General features: G+C 37.9%; 1 protein-coding gene across 1 annotated transcript in view; it reads right to left on the reverse strand.

Moving 5' to 3' along the window:
- Positions 1-17,302, reverse strand: part of SLCO5A1 (solute carrier organic anion transporter family member 5A1) — a 104,460-nt gene that overhangs the window by 60,828 nt on the left and 26,330 nt on the right. Inside the window, exons 3-4 of the mRNA XM_006731674.3 lie at positions 14,819-14,951; positions 9,486-9,703 (exon numbers count right to left, since the gene is read on the reverse strand). Of these exons, the coding sequence (XP_006731737.3) occupies positions 9,486-9,703; positions 14,819-14,951 (351 nt within the window). The remainder of the gene's footprint in view (positions 1-9,485; positions 9,704-14,818; positions 14,952-17,302) is intronic.

Below are 17,302 nucleotides of genomic sequence, written 5' to 3' on the forward strand. Positions count from 1 at the left end.
AATAAGTCTACAACTTGAAGGATCGATTTAGAATAAAGTTTTTGGAAGAGTAAAGCTTTAAGTAAGCCCGGGTTTCATAGAAGCTGAAAGGTAGAAGTCAGCTTTTAAAGTGGGCAAAGGGAGGAACTCGTTGGTAATATGTTTAGTCTGGTGTAAAATGAATCCCACCCTGGAGAGAGGTCTGTGTGGCACTGCCACCCTGAAAGTCACCTTTTCAGTGGCTCCTTATGCTGACGTAGCAAGGTTTGTAGCGTGTGACCTGATTTCTCAAAACTAGCTGATTGCACACACTGGCCAAGCCCTTTGCTTCGTGTCCCTTACTGTTGACACCTGACACACAGTGAATTAGGCTGTGCGTATGAAGATTTGAGTGAGAGCTTAAGTAAGGAAAAGGAACTGAGCATCAGCCTGCAGTTGAGTATCCAGAGTGGCTGTGGGTCCCAAAGCAAGGAACACATTCCCAGAGCTGCCGGGGGCTCACAAGAGAGCCTTACACTAAAACCCCAGTATCTCAGGGGGCTTCAACTTGCTTCTGTCCTTTACAAACTGAAAGCAACTGTCATGCCTTTTTGTTGTCTTAAACTATGGAAACAGACTTTTTTACATGATATACTTGAAAAAGACATGCTGACAGAGAGAATGACCAAGAAAATGGGAAGAAGGCCCAGCTGCCCAGAACTTGGCCTCATTTGCAAGGCCCTCAAGACAGGGTTGCTGTCCACCCTTGCAGTTCTGAAGTTCTGTGATTCCCACCATAAGCTCCCTACATGGCCGTGGTCTTTCTTGTCTCTACTATTTACTATATTCCCCCGCAAGTCTGCTTAGCAAATGTCAAGCTCATCCATCGAATCTGTAGGAGACAGCCCCTTCAGCCAGGTGCTTCTCCTCTGTGCTCCCATGGCATGCTGTTCATACTGCTACTCATCAAGTCTTCAATAGCTGCGTGTGTTTACCTGTTTGTTTCTTTCAAGAGAGTGTAAATGCTATGAAAGCAGGACTTTGGTAAATCTGTATATCTTCAGCTCCCAGCATACATCTGGCATTTTGTAGGCACTCAAAAAATATATCTGGAATGTATTTATTTATTAACATTCATTATAACACCACAGCAATAATTTGTACTAAAACAATATCCATATACTTGTGAGAAAATGAAATCTATTCTAAAGATGCCTAATTTCTTCCTCCTAAGATAAAGGCGGTCCATGTAGTGGTGTACTTAACAAAACCACAGAAAAATGTGAAGGACCAAATAGATAATCCTTTTTAAAATAGGGTTTTCTGGAGCTAAAGAATCCTAAAAGGATTTAGATCAGATTATAAACTAAAAATTCCATTAAAGAAACAATAAAATGCTAACCAGAGAAGGAGGAAATATCCAATATTTCATTCATCCAGTGTATCTTGGGAAAAGAGGTGTTTGGAATGCTTGAATTTTTCAGATAACTGGGCAATTGCCTCTTAAAGCAACAAAACTTTAAATATTTTGTATGTATTAACTGGTATTACTGGAAAATCCATAGCATAATTTGACATTCTCTTCAAGATTCAAAGTCACAATTATGAATGATAATATCTATCTGTGAATTTGTTTTGGTATATTTTTAAGCCCTCTATTTATTTTCTGATCTTTTTTTGGTTGCAGGAACATTCCTTCCCTATGATGTGTTGTGGTGTTTGTTTTTGCTGACATTATCCTTCCACACCAGCTTTTCTCTGTTATGTTCTTCTGAAGGACCTTTACAAAATAGACATAGATTTCAATTTTGTTCTTTTGACATCTATTTTTTTTTTATTTAAATTGGGGGTGGGATGCGGAATGGTGGTTTTATTATTATAAAAAATAGATGAATTGTTCTATCAAGTTGTTGACTAAATTTTATTACCTGGAAACTAACATTATTTCCAAATATAAATGATAAACATTAAATACCAAACAAACATACTGACCACTGTTAATACTTTCCTGACATAGCTATTTTTGGACATAATACTTCTTGTAGAAAAAAAAAGATTTATCTGAAGATTATAGCTTATTCAGTTTATTTCCCTTATGTCTAAATTCAAGTAAAATAAATACCTTTTCAAAAATAATTTATTGAGGTAAAATTCACATAACATAAAATTATTTTAAAGCAAAAAATTCAGGGGCATTCAGTACATTCACAATGGTGTGCAACCACCACATCTATCTAGTTTCAAAATACACTTTTTGTTATAAAAATAATGTAAGCATTTATGTTCAGGAATGATATTGGAATGCACTTTTATTTTATCCTTTATATCTTTATGTACTAAGTTTTCTACAATGAACATGTATTACTCTTATATTTTAAAAAACCAAACCAAACACTCCACAATTTTAAAAGAAAGCAACAATACGTCATCTTCCAAGACAAGTCTTCCCTGACTCAGTCAGCTAATTTAGGAATTCCTCCCTCCTGTTCCTTCAGCCTTTCTTAGAATGTACATACCTCCATTTAAAGACTTATATTTTATTATGTCAATTTTCCTTTCTACCTCCCAGTTCTTTGTCCTGTAGCTGTTGCTCAAAAAAGATATTTGTGAAAGAGAAAAAGAAACAAAGAAAGAAAGAGAGACATTTTCTTAAGGTAGATATTGTCAGCAATCTATCTCAATAATTAGAAGGATTTGCGGGGGTGCCTGGGGGGCGCAGTCGGTTAAGCATCAGACTCTTGGTTTTCCCTCAGGTCATGATCTCAGGGTCGTGAGATCGAGCCCCGCGTCAGGCTCCACACTCAGCGTGGAGTCTGCTTAAAGATTCTCTCTCCCTGTCCCTCTACCCCCTCCCTCTCTCAAATAAATAATCTTTGAGGAGAAAAAAAAGGAAGGATTTGGGGAGAACAGTCTAGTCCTTTCCTAAACATCTTAGATGACGCTGATTTCTTAAATGAAAGTAAAATTTGAGGGAAGTATCAATTGAAGAAGCAGATCTAGACAGCTTAAACAGACTAAGTCAAACAAGGCATAGAATTTACAGTAGGCACAAAGTGACCAAGAGTAAAAATGGAAACACCAGAGTGGGGGTCATTGTTATATAAAAGGTTGGGATATTTATTAAGTTTAAAATAAAACAATATGTGCTAAAATATAGAGTGCTTTTCAAAGTACATGGGCGGGACCCAAAGCCTCAGCCTCGAGAGCTCCAGAAAGGCCCCTGGAAGGTGGGGAGAAGGAACGTGGTAAAGAAAGATGGAGAAAACACCATATGATAATAATAGTGGAGTCAGGCCAGGTGAGTGTATGCTTTGGCTGTAACATAGAGCTTTTATATTAATCATATTTTTTAATTTTTCAGTATTTTATGATGCTTTGACATCTTAAAAATCTTGCTGGATGGGAAGAGACTAGATTACCAAGTCTTAGAGATAGCAAGGGTTGGCTGGGAGCACAACTTTTACATGCAAACTATCCAGTCCTGAGTATATAGTCTCAACCACCTCCTTACCATGCTCTCACACACCCAGCCAGTATTGTCCCCATCCTACATCACCCAGGGTTGGGTATCACACAACCAGACCACCTCCACAGCCCAAAGCCCACTGAAATGACACAGACCAGCCAGTTGTAAGCTGTTGACTCTGCCCTGCCTTTTCTTTCCTATGGGAACCCCCTTCAGGGGTCTGACCTTGGCTTTCCCCTCACTCTTGTCTTTTGTTTCCTGACCAAAGCCTGGTGCTTCCCTTGCAGCCCGATGTGCCCCCTTGTCTTGTGAAATGCAAGTAATAAATCCTTCTTTCAATGGCATTGACCTCTGCATGTCATTCATAAACCAAATTCAGTCACCTCCATAAACCAAAATCTGTGGGTACAAATTATAGAGCCACTTCTCTTAACACCTTTCCACAAAATTCCTTGATTCCCTTCTTTTGTAACTACTTTCTGAAAGTATTTAATTTGTCCTTCCACCCCTAATATTTTTGTTCTTATCTGTATACTTCAAAGCCTTCCGGTACATCAAAAAGCTGACGGAAACATACCATCCCCATGCAGTGAAAATTCCAGTAACTTCCTGTATGGCCTGGAAGTCTTGCACCAACCTGCGTATTTCATGGGCACAGAGCAAATGCAATTTTTTGACCCCTGTTATCCAGGAGCATCAAATAATTTTTAGTCACAACTTTCTGTAAAAGCAAAACCAACGTTGCGCTCATATGTAACATGGCCAACAAACAGCCCAAGTGTCCCCATTATCTGTTCATTCTCTTAGAAACTAATAACCACCCCTGTGTTCCCTGCTCACAAGTCTCCATAAAAGTGTTGCAATTTTTCTCTCCCCTCCAGAACACACTGGCAAATGGCATTCCCTGCTTGCCAGTAAAAGAGCAGAAGGAACTAGGTGATCTTGCACATCACAGTCACCTCTGGGCCAGCACATGAAGCTCCTGAGCAACTTACCTACAGGCAGGGGACAGAACCAGCAGTTGTCAAAGCCCAAAATACATCATTCGTGGTTGCTGGCCAAGTACTATTCTGCTTGTTTAAAACTAGCACCAATGACTATTTTCCTACATAGCTTTCTAAGTAGATACTATGCCGATGAGTTGATGAGTAACCCCTCAGTTTGCACTGAATATAAAGAAAGTGCTTTCTTTTTCAGGAATTCTTTGCCAGGTGTGTTAGCATTTACCTCCTAAGCTATAGGTCCAAATCTAAAGGTTCGGCTTCCCACAAGATAACATGCGTACAACAAAATAAATGTAATAGAAGAATGAAATGAAGAACCAGAGCCAGAGAAGATGTAAACACAGCACGATCAAACCAGAAACAAATAATTAGGTATGTCTGTAAGAATCCTTGCCGGGCTTCAAATTTGACTCAGTTTCTTGGCCACCAAAGCAAAAAAGTTGTATAATCATCATTAGCAGAAACAATCAAATTGCTTTTCCTCTCTATGTTCTAGAGCAGTGGTTCTCACAGCATCAGTATCACCCGAGAAGCTTTTTAAAAATGCGAATACAAAAAAAATTTTTTTAATAAATAAAATTAATTAATTAAAATTTCAATTTAAAAAGGGCACCTGGGTGGCACAGTCAGTTAAGTATCCAACTCTTGCTTTCGGTTCAGGTCATGATCCCAGGGTTGTGAGATCGAGTCCTGCTTCAGGCCCCGCCCCGGGCCTGGAGCCTGCTTAGGATTCTCTCTTGCCCTCTGCCCCTCCCCCCTCTCTAAAATTAAATAAATAGATAAATAAAATTAAAAATAAAAATGCAAATACTCAGGCCACACCCCAGGCCTCCGCACTTGAACACTGTGGGCCAGGGCCCAGCACTCTGGGTTTTAAGAAGCCCTTGTGGTGCTTCCTAGGTGGCCGAAGTTTGAGAACCACTGTTCTCACAAAATAGGATTTTATATAAAGGGCAGTGAGCATGTTCCTACAGCAAATATGGGGAATTCAAGCAACAGCTCAATAAAAGCTGCAAACATAAAACCAAACTATAATTCAGCAAGGGAGCAAAGACAATATGCAAGAGAGCTAAGATAGCATAGACCAGGCACCTGGCTTTGGTGATCCCTCTTTGCTGAGTCAAGGATTGACCCCAACATATTCCACACTATACCAGTTTTAAAACACTTAGCAAAAGGCCACATGCAATAGTTCTGGATGTTAGTGGGCAGCTCAAATTTGGAATGTATTCCTTCTGTCCCTTTCCCCCATTATCTGAGGTTGAAATCCTGAAACCATCTTTGATACCTATATCTCCCCATTATCCCCATATCAGTTGCCACATCCTATAGACACAACCTCTCCTTCCTCAATAATTCATTCATCAAATATTGATTATCTATAAGGTGGTATAAATTCATCAGGGAACATGGTAGACACAATATCCTTGCCTTCATGGGGCTTACTTTCTCACTGTGGAGACAACAATAAGATAAGTAAAATATATGGTATGTTAGACAGTGATATACTAAGGAGAAAAATAGAGGAGGGCAGGAGGTACAATGCTTTGGAGAGGGGCACCTGGGTGGCTCAGTTGGTTAAGTGTCTGCCTTCAGCTCAAGTTACGATCCCGGGGTCCTGGGATCGAGCCCTGCAACGGGCTCCCTGCTCATCTCAGAGTTAACTATTTTATTTAGTTAAGATTATAAACATATTGCAGTCTAACACAGACAAAAGTCTAACAGAGAAAAATCTGTTATATTTTATGCTAACTAATAATGCTAAGCAGCTAAAAGATTAAAAGTGGATACAAAAATAAAATGTTTCTTATGATTAACGGCCACCAAAAGTTTTCTATTTAGGAAGATATCCAGCTAAATTTGGAAGACTTTTAAAACGCTGGACCTCAAACCTCAGGAAAAGTGATCCAGTTAAATATTTTAAGTGTTTATTTTTATTGGTAAGATTTGATGCGATCAATGCTAATCTCTTTATGGAAAGGTGAATCAGACACACTAAAAATTCTACCTTCTCCTTTGTGGTGTTTTAAAACAGTCTTACTCTTGCATAATTTATAACAAGAATCTAGAAACACTGAGTCAGATTTTCCCAATGTCTATCATTAAAATGTGGAGGCGGAGAGTGGATTTGTATGGCCCAAATCATTTTTTTAAGGAAGTATGAGTTATTAACTTAGATATCCTGCCACCTTCTCTCTGAAGAAGCTAATACTGGTATCCAAATTCCAAATATGAAAAAAAGAGGAAAAAAGAATCTGAGAATCAAACTCAGATTTAATTCAAAATGAAATCTTAGCAACCATTCTTTATTTCAAGGCCTTAATGATGAATCTCAGTTTTATAATAAAAAATTATATCAACAGTTGAATGACTCCCAGAGATTTAATTTGTCCTTTTGAAAACCAGATTAAATATTAGACTGTCATTTCCTATAGGTGATAGGTATTATATAATCTGGAGGAAATCAGTAAGTGCAAGATAAATATGAATTAATTTTAAATATTCTAATTGAATATTATTTCTACATCATCAACATCATTTGAATCATTTTTAGCGAAACATTTGCACTATAGACTCTCATTAAAACAGGCTTCTTTTCTAACAGGAGAAAGTGGCTCTTGAAAGTCCAGTCTAGATACAATTAGAGAATTCAGTGCAAGTGAAAGTAAAAAATGAACCAGCTCTGTGTCCTAATCAGGAGATTTAGAGGCAGAAGTGAGATCAGTCATCACAATGAAGGCACAGAATGATAAAGCTGAGAATATATCAGAAACACTGACAGGAAAATCAGACAGGAAACAGACTTTATAGACCAACTACCCATCACTGCTAACAGACTCCTCTTATTCTTTCCTTTAAAAGAAAATAACCTAATCTATCATATTGAGCACAGAAAAGATGGAGAAGAGAAATCCCTAGCAGTACAAGATGATATACAATAAAATAGTATATAGATTCAATTTGGAAAAACAATCTTAAAATTCCATGACAGCTTTTGAACCCACATGCCTAAGTGTGCTTCCTCCCAGAAGTAGGTCCTGAGTCAAAGATTCAAGTCCACGCAGTTTATTTGGGAGGCTCAGAAAACGCTGCTCAGGGAGTGCGAACGTGATGCACAGGAAGCAAAAGCAGCCTACAAGGGATGTAGAAATAGAACTCAGAACTGTCTCACCCATCAAATGGGGAAGCTAGGGTGTTCATCAGCCAGTGGTTAAGACTGTTGTGTGTGGGGGTGGGGGAGTGTTAATTCCTTGGCACTTGACGCCAGCCTTGAGCAGGAGCCAAGAGGTTTCCCAGCCCAGAAAGAAAACCTTCGGGCAAAAGGAGACCTTCAGGTGAGGAAGACCTACAGTTCTTCAGGCAGGTACCAGTGGTCAGCAGGCCTCCGCCCCTAAGACAGTAAGGTCCCAGAGGTAGACAGGGCATTAACATCATTGTCTACACTTTATCCTCCAAAGGAACGCCATTCCCATCTATGGTCATATCTGTGATTGGTGTTTGATATCAGTCTTCTCTTCCTTTTCTCAACTATCCAACAGGGCATATATTTCACATTCAAGCCATCTACCCCTAAGCTATAAAGTATACAATTTTAGCTTACCTAGGTCTGTATTTCTCTCCTTGAGTCTACTTTATATTCTTCATAAATTAAGACTCTAAGTCTACTCCTGTATTGTAAATTCTTTAATGTCAATCTTGCTCTTAATCGAGTTGTAAAAAAAAAATTACTCCTTTGGTAATAGACTTTATGATCCATAAGACATCCAAGAAAAATGGTGGTCCATGTGGTAAGAGCTCAGGTCACACTAGCATCCAAGGAATCCTTGATGGTATTATAGCAGAAGTAATGTTTGCAGTTCCAAAAGTACACATTGTCACAAAACAATGGGTAGGGGAGGGCGAGTAGGGGAAGCAGATCTAAAACTTAATTGGGAAAGAACATTTTCAAAGAAAAGTGACTTCACTTGCTCTAAACAAATATAGTCTTAAAAGTAGTCCAATCTAACCATTATTTTTCTTTGGCTGCAGGGACAGTTCCATAATATATTAGTAACTTCCTTCTAGGCCTGAAAGTTTCCTCTTTGGCTTCAGTGTTTATATAGTCAAAGTGAGATGATAATGTGCCTAGGTAAATTTTACCTAAAACGACCTTGACTGATGCAAGCACTTGATAAATATTATGCTTCATAATTTCAAAAAAAAATCAATTCAGGGAATTTAGGAAATAGGCTGAAATTAATGGGAGTGTAGCACTACCCAACAGATACACTGAACACTGAACAAATATTGCCTGGTTAAAATTAAATTGTTTAGGTTTGAGAATGCCTAACCTAGTTTTGATAAAGTTCTTGTTTTTAAGACAAATAAAAATGAAAAAATAGACAAATACACATCACTGAAACTATCTGGACATTTAGAGGCCAATTTCTTGGCTACTCTTCTCTATGAACACTTACAAGCATCTGACAGAGCCACTGTTGAATGAGATTGCTGTCTAGTGGTAGGTTTTATATTTGGGTAAGGATCTGGCCACTCTACCAAACCCACCATGCCCTTGAAACAAACCATTCATCATAGAACGCAGTATTTTAAAACTCAGACATCTCTCATTACAGTAAATGACATATTTAAAATCTGTATCTTTAGGATCTCAATCAGTGCTTCTCAAACAATCTGTGATGAAGAACCATTTTTAAATTAATATTTCCAGTCTATCACGTACTGATACTTTTGCAAAATATATTAAAAATGAATTAAGAAAATGAGTTTTTTTAAATGTACAAAATGGAAGCCCAGTTTATTATTATTATTATTATTATTATTAGATTCAATAGGCATAAAATTACTGTCAAATTTCTTTAAAAGTTTCTCAAGGCTTACTCAAAATTTCAGTACTTATCTTGTCACAGGCCAGTAACAGTTGCTGGGGCAGAACTGACCTGGGTCCACACTTTGAGTAGCACTGATCTAAAATAACCGTGTGCAAAAAAAAAATAAAAACAAAACAAAATAAAATAAAATGTTGGGCACGTATTCACTCAAAATATATACTTTACCTCTGACATTCTTTCCAAATCCCAAAGAAGAAACTTTTTTGTCCACTTGTTCACTATTGTTTGACTTCTCCTTCATAACGTCATCATCACTAACAATATCAGCAGAAAATTTTTTCTTTTTCTTTTTCTTGTGTCGAGGAGGAAGCTTTTTTGGAAAAGTAAACATTGGGAATATCACAAGAAACATTGCAACGGCACAAAGGAGGAATCCACTCCACCTAAAAAATTGGGAAATGTGAATAGCATTTATGGCTCTTGCATTATGAATGAGAACAAATTAGCAAAGTAGAAGCTCATGGTAATAAAATTCTCCAGGGAAAACTTCTGTAAAGCAAAACAATTGTAAAGCAGTAGGAAGTTGGACAAACTAAGAAAACATAGGACTCCTCCCTATGTTATAAATGAGAAATCTGCCTGATAATCATACTAGTATTATAATGAATATTATAATTAGCAACCAGATTAGAATTTTATTGAAATATTTGTTAGCTCTGCTATAATGTGCATTTCATAATAAATCAAAAAATAAAAAATAAAATAAATAAATAACTCATAAATATAATAGAAAAATAATATAGACTCTATAGCATGCTTTATGGACCAAAATAGACACATCTTTCTTAAAAGAAAACCATTCATATCTCATGTGGAATGTATTTTAAATTGCTAATGGCATTCAAATATTTTTCTGCAAGCACTTAAGAATATATTGACCCTCTTAGCTAGCCCTTACAACACTTAACTGTGAGGGCCACCAAAGACATTTATATTTGATTGTTGCCTTCAAGAACTTACAACCTACTGGTAAGGGAGCTAAAAATACAAGAAACAATCTCCAAGAAATGCAAGCATGTATACAATTAAGTGTCAGATGATGTGGTACAGACTATGAATGCTATAAAAGCTCAGATAAAGGAAATGTGTGTCAGAAAGCTTCCTAGGAGAAGCAGACCGTGAGCTATGTTGAACTGAGAGTCTGTCTTTGAACTCATCTGAGGTTGCCAAGCTGCAGAGACTAAGAAGTAAATATAGAGAATAGTACTCAAATTCTAGTCTGGCATTAGAGCCATGTGTTAAGGCCTTGGGCTTCTTGTCTGCATAATTCCTCAAGGGCAATCTCTCAGTCCCCTTTCAATCCTTTCTTAGCAAGTAGAGGCCCCTGATCCTACAGAACAGGGTTGCCACTTTCTTACTAGGACTCCTCAGCTCTAATCTTTGTCCTTCAAGCTTGCAAATTCTTGATGCTCAGACTCTGTCCTCTGTCTCAGCACATTCGCATCAGCTGTAACCTGAACGCAAGCAGCATTCTAAGCATCAATGTTGAATTCAACCCATTAGGAATACAGATCAATTGCAAAGTGAAAATTCATTTTTAAAAAGATAGTGCTTCTATTAAAGTACTGTTATCAGCTGTTAAAAGTCACAGTTTCACTGACAGAATAATTCCATGAACCAGTTATTAATAATCCAGTATGCTATTTTCAAAGATACTTAGAGTTATATCAAATAAAGATTTTTAAACAATTGGAAAAAAAAGGCTTTATTTTGAGAAGATTGCTCAGGGCAGACTTCTAGCAATTTCAATTATTCAGTATAACCTAGAACCCAGTGACTGACATACTCAAAAAATTTCCTGAATAAATAAACTGAATGAGATAGATTTTTTTTTTTTAATTCTTTAAATGTCTGCAGAGAACATAGCTATGATCATATCTGGCCCCTGTAGGACCTGGCTGCTTATGAGGCCTTTACTAATAAACTGCCCCTGCTTATCTGCCACCTTTGAATCTCTTTCTACAATTCTGCCTTCAAGCCCCTTGGACTCCTTCAGTTCCAAAAGCAGAACAGGACAAACAGTGCAATATAAGGGACAGTTCTTGAGCTGTGGTTTCAGACAAATGTGGTTTTTTTGTCTTGTCTTTATGACCTACTGGCTCTAAGATCCTGGGGAAATTATTTCACTTTCCCAAACCAACCTTCTCATCTGAAGGGGGAATAATGCTAACTGCTTTTTGGAGTCATCAAAATTAATAAGACAATGTATATAATGGACCTGAAAAAATGCCTGCCCCCAAATCAACAATCACTTCATGGTAGCTAGTTTTGTTTTTGTTTTTTTGTAGCTCTGTACTCAGGTCCTCCCCACACCTCCACTCAGAGCCATCAACTTAAAATTATATGCAAACATTAAAGATACACTTACAGTAGTTCACAGTAAGAGCAAATAACAGAAGGAGGGGAAGAATTAGAGCAAATAAACAAAAATAATATAAAAATAGTATAAAAGTTTGGGGGTTTTTCAAAGCTGAGCAAACTGGCCCACATTCTTCAGTGGTCTTCAGTAGCATTGACAAAATGCATGATATAATGATGAGGCCAAAAAAGACCCCGAGAGAAGCTGAGGAAGGCAGAAAAGTGCATATTAGGGGTGCCTGGGTGGCTCAGTCGGTTAAGCATCTGCCTTCAGCTCAGGTCATGGTCCCCGGGTCCTGGGATCAAGTCCCGCATCGGGCTCCCCACTCAGCGGGGAGTCTGCTTCTCCCTCTGCCCTGCCCCCACCCCCAGTCTTGTGAGCTCTCTCTCACTTTCTCTTAAATAAATAAATAAAATCTTTAAAAAAAAAAAAGAAAGAAAGAAAAGAAAGTGTGAGTTATATGTTAGGAAAAGACCCATCAGTAAGAGCTAAAATTGAAAAACCAGGGTCCCTAAGTCCCTTTTACAAACCACCCCTCAGAGATTATTCATAAAGTAGGGCCAGTTAAGTATATTGACTAAGAGATTTGCCCTGTACTCAGTTTTTTATCCCAGCTCTCACTGCCTCTGAGGCTTTGGGCAAGTTATTCAAATCACAGGGCACCAATTTCCTCAGCTGTAAAATGGGCATAATATTAGTGAGTACATATGGTTGTTATATATGTAGGCTTAAACATATGAAGTTCAAACAAAAATGTTTGTGAAGCTCTTAGTAGAATGCTTAACACACAGTAAGCACCCAATAAACATTAGCATTATTCATTTCTTCATTCCTTTCTTCAATCTTTCAGCACATGTTTATTGAAAAATCCATCATTACTGCTAGGCATTGGATTAAATAGCATTGTATCAAATAACTCTGTCTTTGGTAAAGGTAGAAGTCTGTTACAAACAGAGCTACTCAATAAATAAAATTCAATTTTTAATATTGGACCATTAAAACAGATAAAAGTTCCTGAACATAGATTAAATTCAAAGGACTTAATAATAGCTAACACATACTAGATAGCAAGAACTATTTAAAGCCCCACGTATATAGACTCATTTATTCCTCACAACAACCCTATGAAGTAGATACTGTAATTACTTCCATTTTATAGATTCTTTTAAAACCAACAACTGAGGCACAGAGAAGTTAAGTAACTTCCCCCAGGGTCACACAGCTATTAGGTGGCAGACAGAGATTTAAACCCTGGACGGTATGGCTTTGGGGTCTGTACTCTTAATTACCCTACTTTGCAACCAATTAGATAGATGTCTAGAAAACTTTTAAAAGTCAGCATAAAGTACTTGTAAGCCTAAAAGCTCTTGTCTCCTTCCTTCTCCCTGCCCCCAAGTTGGTCCTCCTCTCCTTTCTCCCTCCCTCTAGATGTTCCCTTATTGCCATGCTCTTTTCATGGACACCTATATAGAACACAGAATGTACACTGAATGTTCATATACATATTGTCTTTTCTACTGTCTTGTCTAATCTTCTTTTCTGAGAATAAAAAAATCCTTACTCTTATTTACTTCAGAACTGCAAAGAAAACAGTGGTTGAGGCCAAAAATTTCACTAGTGGTCAAGAACTTAAAATTCCTGTGTTATTCCCCTAATGCTGACAAGGAAACTTCCTTTTTTACGATTTGAAAATTCTACCAGCCCAGGTTCATCTAAATCTTAGCACATCCATCTTCAAAGAGCATTACTTATGAAAATAAGCGTTATATAACTTGATTAATATTTCTTAACTGCTTTGAAAATAGATAGCGTTAAGCATTATTCCCATGTACTTCAGAGTTATGAGATTATCTTATAATGAAATGCAGAGATAACACAAGTTATCTAAGAAACTCTTAGAAACTCCTTCTAAAGTAATTAGTGGAAACTAATTTCTAATAGTGAACTATTCCCTTGGTATAAAATGAACATCTCTTATCAATGTATACCTATTACTAATCCATGTTAAATGAATTCAGGAAGCCAATACTTTTCAGTTAGTGCTTGCTATCATGAAGAAATAACTCATGTTCAAGTTGAGGATTATGAAGAACTGAAACACAGCCCTGGCTATGCGGATAAATAACCTAACATCCAAAGTTGGAGTTCTCATTCTAAGTCCGAAAAATTACTTATTTAGCAAGACAATTAAGGGCTAGCAAGTGAGAGAACAGCTAAATCTACAGCACTCCATTGGAAAAACAATTACCAAGTGAAAAGATTCACTAAGAGTGTGACGATGGAAAAAAGGCGGGGAGGGACTGGAGTTTTGGGCAGTCAGGGAGGGTTGACAAAGCAGAAATGCTAATCTAATAAGGACGTGGGAAGAAAATATTTTTTAAAAGGCACAGAAAAGATAATGAAAGCTAGGACTCGAGCACACAGGAAAGCCCCAACACAGCCACCCTCTCCTCCCCCACTCTGCTATTTATAGCAAAAAGCGCCTCAACCCTAAAGAAGGTGGATTAAGCCGATGCTCCCAAGCCCTCAGCATTAGTCCCCCGTTGCTGCTATAACAAACTACCCCACACTTAGGGGCTTAAAACAACACAAATGTGTTATCTTATAGCTCTGGAGGTCAGAAATCTCAAGTGGGTTGGCAAGGTTGCATTCCTTCCGGAGGCTCTAGGGAAGAACCTATTTTCTTGGGTTTCCTAGATTCTAGAGTCCCGAGTGTGTTCCTTGGTTCATAATACCTTCCTCCATCCCCAAAGTATGTCACTTCAACCTCTGCTTCAATCACCATATCTCTTTCTTACTCTGACCCTCCAGCCTCCCTCTTTCCCTAATAGGGACGCTTGTGATTATACGGGGCCCATTCCTGTCCGACATCAGGAAAACCTTCCTATCTCAAGATCCTTAACTTAAACACATCTGCAAAGTCTCTTCTGCCATGTAAGCCAACACATCCGTAGGTTCTGGAGCTTAGGACATGGATATCTCTGGGGGATTACTATTCTGCCTTCCACTCCCTTCTAGGCAACTTTTAGCTGTTTTTCATATTCCCATGGGGGAAATTTTTATTTTAACTACAAGGGTACTACGACTTGAACTATCATTAATAACAAACGAAATGAAAAATGTAGTAAACAATTCTTACCAGTTTCCAATGAAACGAGGGTCATTCTGGTCAAGGTTAACAGGATTTCTGGGATCGACATAAAAACCAATAAGAAGTCCACCTAATAAATATCCCACTGCAGGACCAAGTGCTCCCATGACATACATGATGGCTGAGAAGACACAAGGGGAAACGTGAAATAGAGAAACATGGTCCTTAAGTTTCAAGTGTGGTCTAATTTCAGTCATACCACGTATATATGTCACAGTTAAACCCAGGGAACAGCATCCAAAACCAAAGAACTTTAGAGATGTGTCTATATTTACATTTGGGTTTCAAATCATGCCCTTTATTCAGCTGCTGCCTATTGTCCTTTTAGAACATTAGAATCATGTCTGGACAGCTTTTCAGTTGTTGTTGTTGTTGTTGTTGTTTTAAAGATTTTATTTATTTATTTGACAGAGAGAGACACAGCCAGAGAGAGAACACAAGCAGGGGGAGTGGGAGAGGGAGAAGCAGGCTTCCCGCCGAGCAGGGAGCCCGATGTGGGACTCGATCCCAGGACCCTGGGACCATGACCTGAGCCAAAGGCAGACGCTTAACGACTGAGCTACCCACGTGCTCCAACTTTTGTTTTTTAATAGAAGTGCTCAGGTCCCACCCCAGACCCACTAATTTAAATTTCTGAAAGTGCTAGTTAATGAGCAGTCACTGGATAACCCAGAGAAGATAAAAGGTCATTTCAAGATTAAAAAATAAATAAATAAAAGGTCATCTCAAGATAAGAAGAAAACGAAAAAAAAGTAGATGTCACTTGTCACAGCTGGAAGATTCCAACAGAATGACGGAACTCAAGGCCAGGTTCTGCCATGAAGCTGGATTTAATCAAGTTGGCAAAGATGCTTAAGCACCTCAAATCATGAATATTTTTCAAATCACCACTTTAGAGTCAAAGAAGAGCTCACAATGCATTTGGTTTATTGCTAATTGAGGAATCTTACATAAAGATTAATAAATCTCCTTAAATGGCATCAGTGAAAAGATCCAGATAGCACCAACCCACAGCTGCATTAGAAAATAATTTTTTAAAGCACATGACCAAAGCAGGAGGGGAAGGGGTTGTATCAATAGATCAGAAAGTGTGTCATTCTATCCAAAAAAAAAAAAAAAATTGGCCATCAAAATGGGCTTATAGCAAAAAATAACAATAAATTCATTGTCATTCCTTTATACTATTTTCACTGCTGTGATTTCAAATAAAAAAATAATTTGTCAAATCTTAATTTTGAGGTAGGATATGAAATTCCTTGAAAGTCATAGAAAAATCTGAAAAAAAAAAAAAAAAAGTCATAGAAAAATCTGGAGTGTGGCTAACACTCCAAATCCACTTTTTTTTTTCCTGTTATTTGGAGAAAAATCTATAAACACTGTTAAGATGCTCCTGTGTTCAAGGCATGATAAACTCAGGTATAACATATTTCTCATTTCTACTGCCATCATGCACTTAAACCACTGAATAAATACCTGGTTTGCCATACCCTTTAAATAGTACTATATTTACCAAAAAGCAAATTGAACTAATCAGAATAACTTCACCTTACTTTATCTTCTGCACCTAAATAAACTTTGAATAAACTTGTACCTCCTGTGACTTATAACTACAGACAGTAATTTAACACTTGCTCTCACTTTTCACACTATTTCAAAAGAGAAAGCGCACCGTTTATTTATTTTACAGAATCATCTGCTTGTAACAATAAGACACTAGCTGCTCCGACTTCTCCATCTGTGTTTGGAAATGGAGAATGGGAGGAAGCATAGCCACAAGTAATTGCTGGCATTCTTTTGGAAGCACGCTTTCTGGCATTCTTTTGGAAGCATGCTCTTAATAAAATAAAATCAGAGTTTTGATAAATATCTCGTTAACCTCTCTGTTTATAGCCTGAAACAGAACTCAAGAAGAAACAGTGCTTTTTCAGTTCCAGGTTTTCCCATATGCATATGGAGATAAAATTTATGTTTACACCTCCAGGTAAACCAGCACCATTTACAACTTAAAACTGTAATGAGGCCAAAATGTGACATGAATCATCTTCCCAAAATAGTTCTGGCATGAAAGAGACTGTCTTACAAACACAGACAGGGAAAAGGGTACTTCCGCCATACTGTTTATGCCTGGGGTACTTGAGGGCAGTGTCTCGGAAGGCTCAGCAGCAGCGTGCAGCATGGGTATTGGCAAGACCTCGCAATTACACAGTGAATGGAAAACCAGTTAAGTCACACTCACCCAAAGACCTTAACTACTTTTTTTTTTTTTTTTTTTTAAAGAAAGGCAGACTGCCACGTGCAGCGCCTCATTTGGATGTGTCTGGAGTCTTGGAAGCTTGACTACCCTACGTTCTCCTACAAATGGACCTTGAGAGAGCTTGTTTGGAGGTTCTAGCAGGGGAGCGCAGCTACTCGTATACCCTTGACCGAAGAACGGTCCTCCTCTATCGGGGAAGGTCGTCCTCTTCGACCGAG

Source organism: Leptonychotes weddellii, chromosome 4, assembly GCF_054177405.1.
Source record: "Leptonychotes weddellii isolate Sample4059 chromosome 4, ASM5417740v2, whole genome shotgun sequence".
In the NCBI taxonomy this organism is placed as follows: Eukaryota; Metazoa; Chordata; class Mammalia; order Carnivora; family Phocidae; genus Leptonychotes; species Leptonychotes weddellii.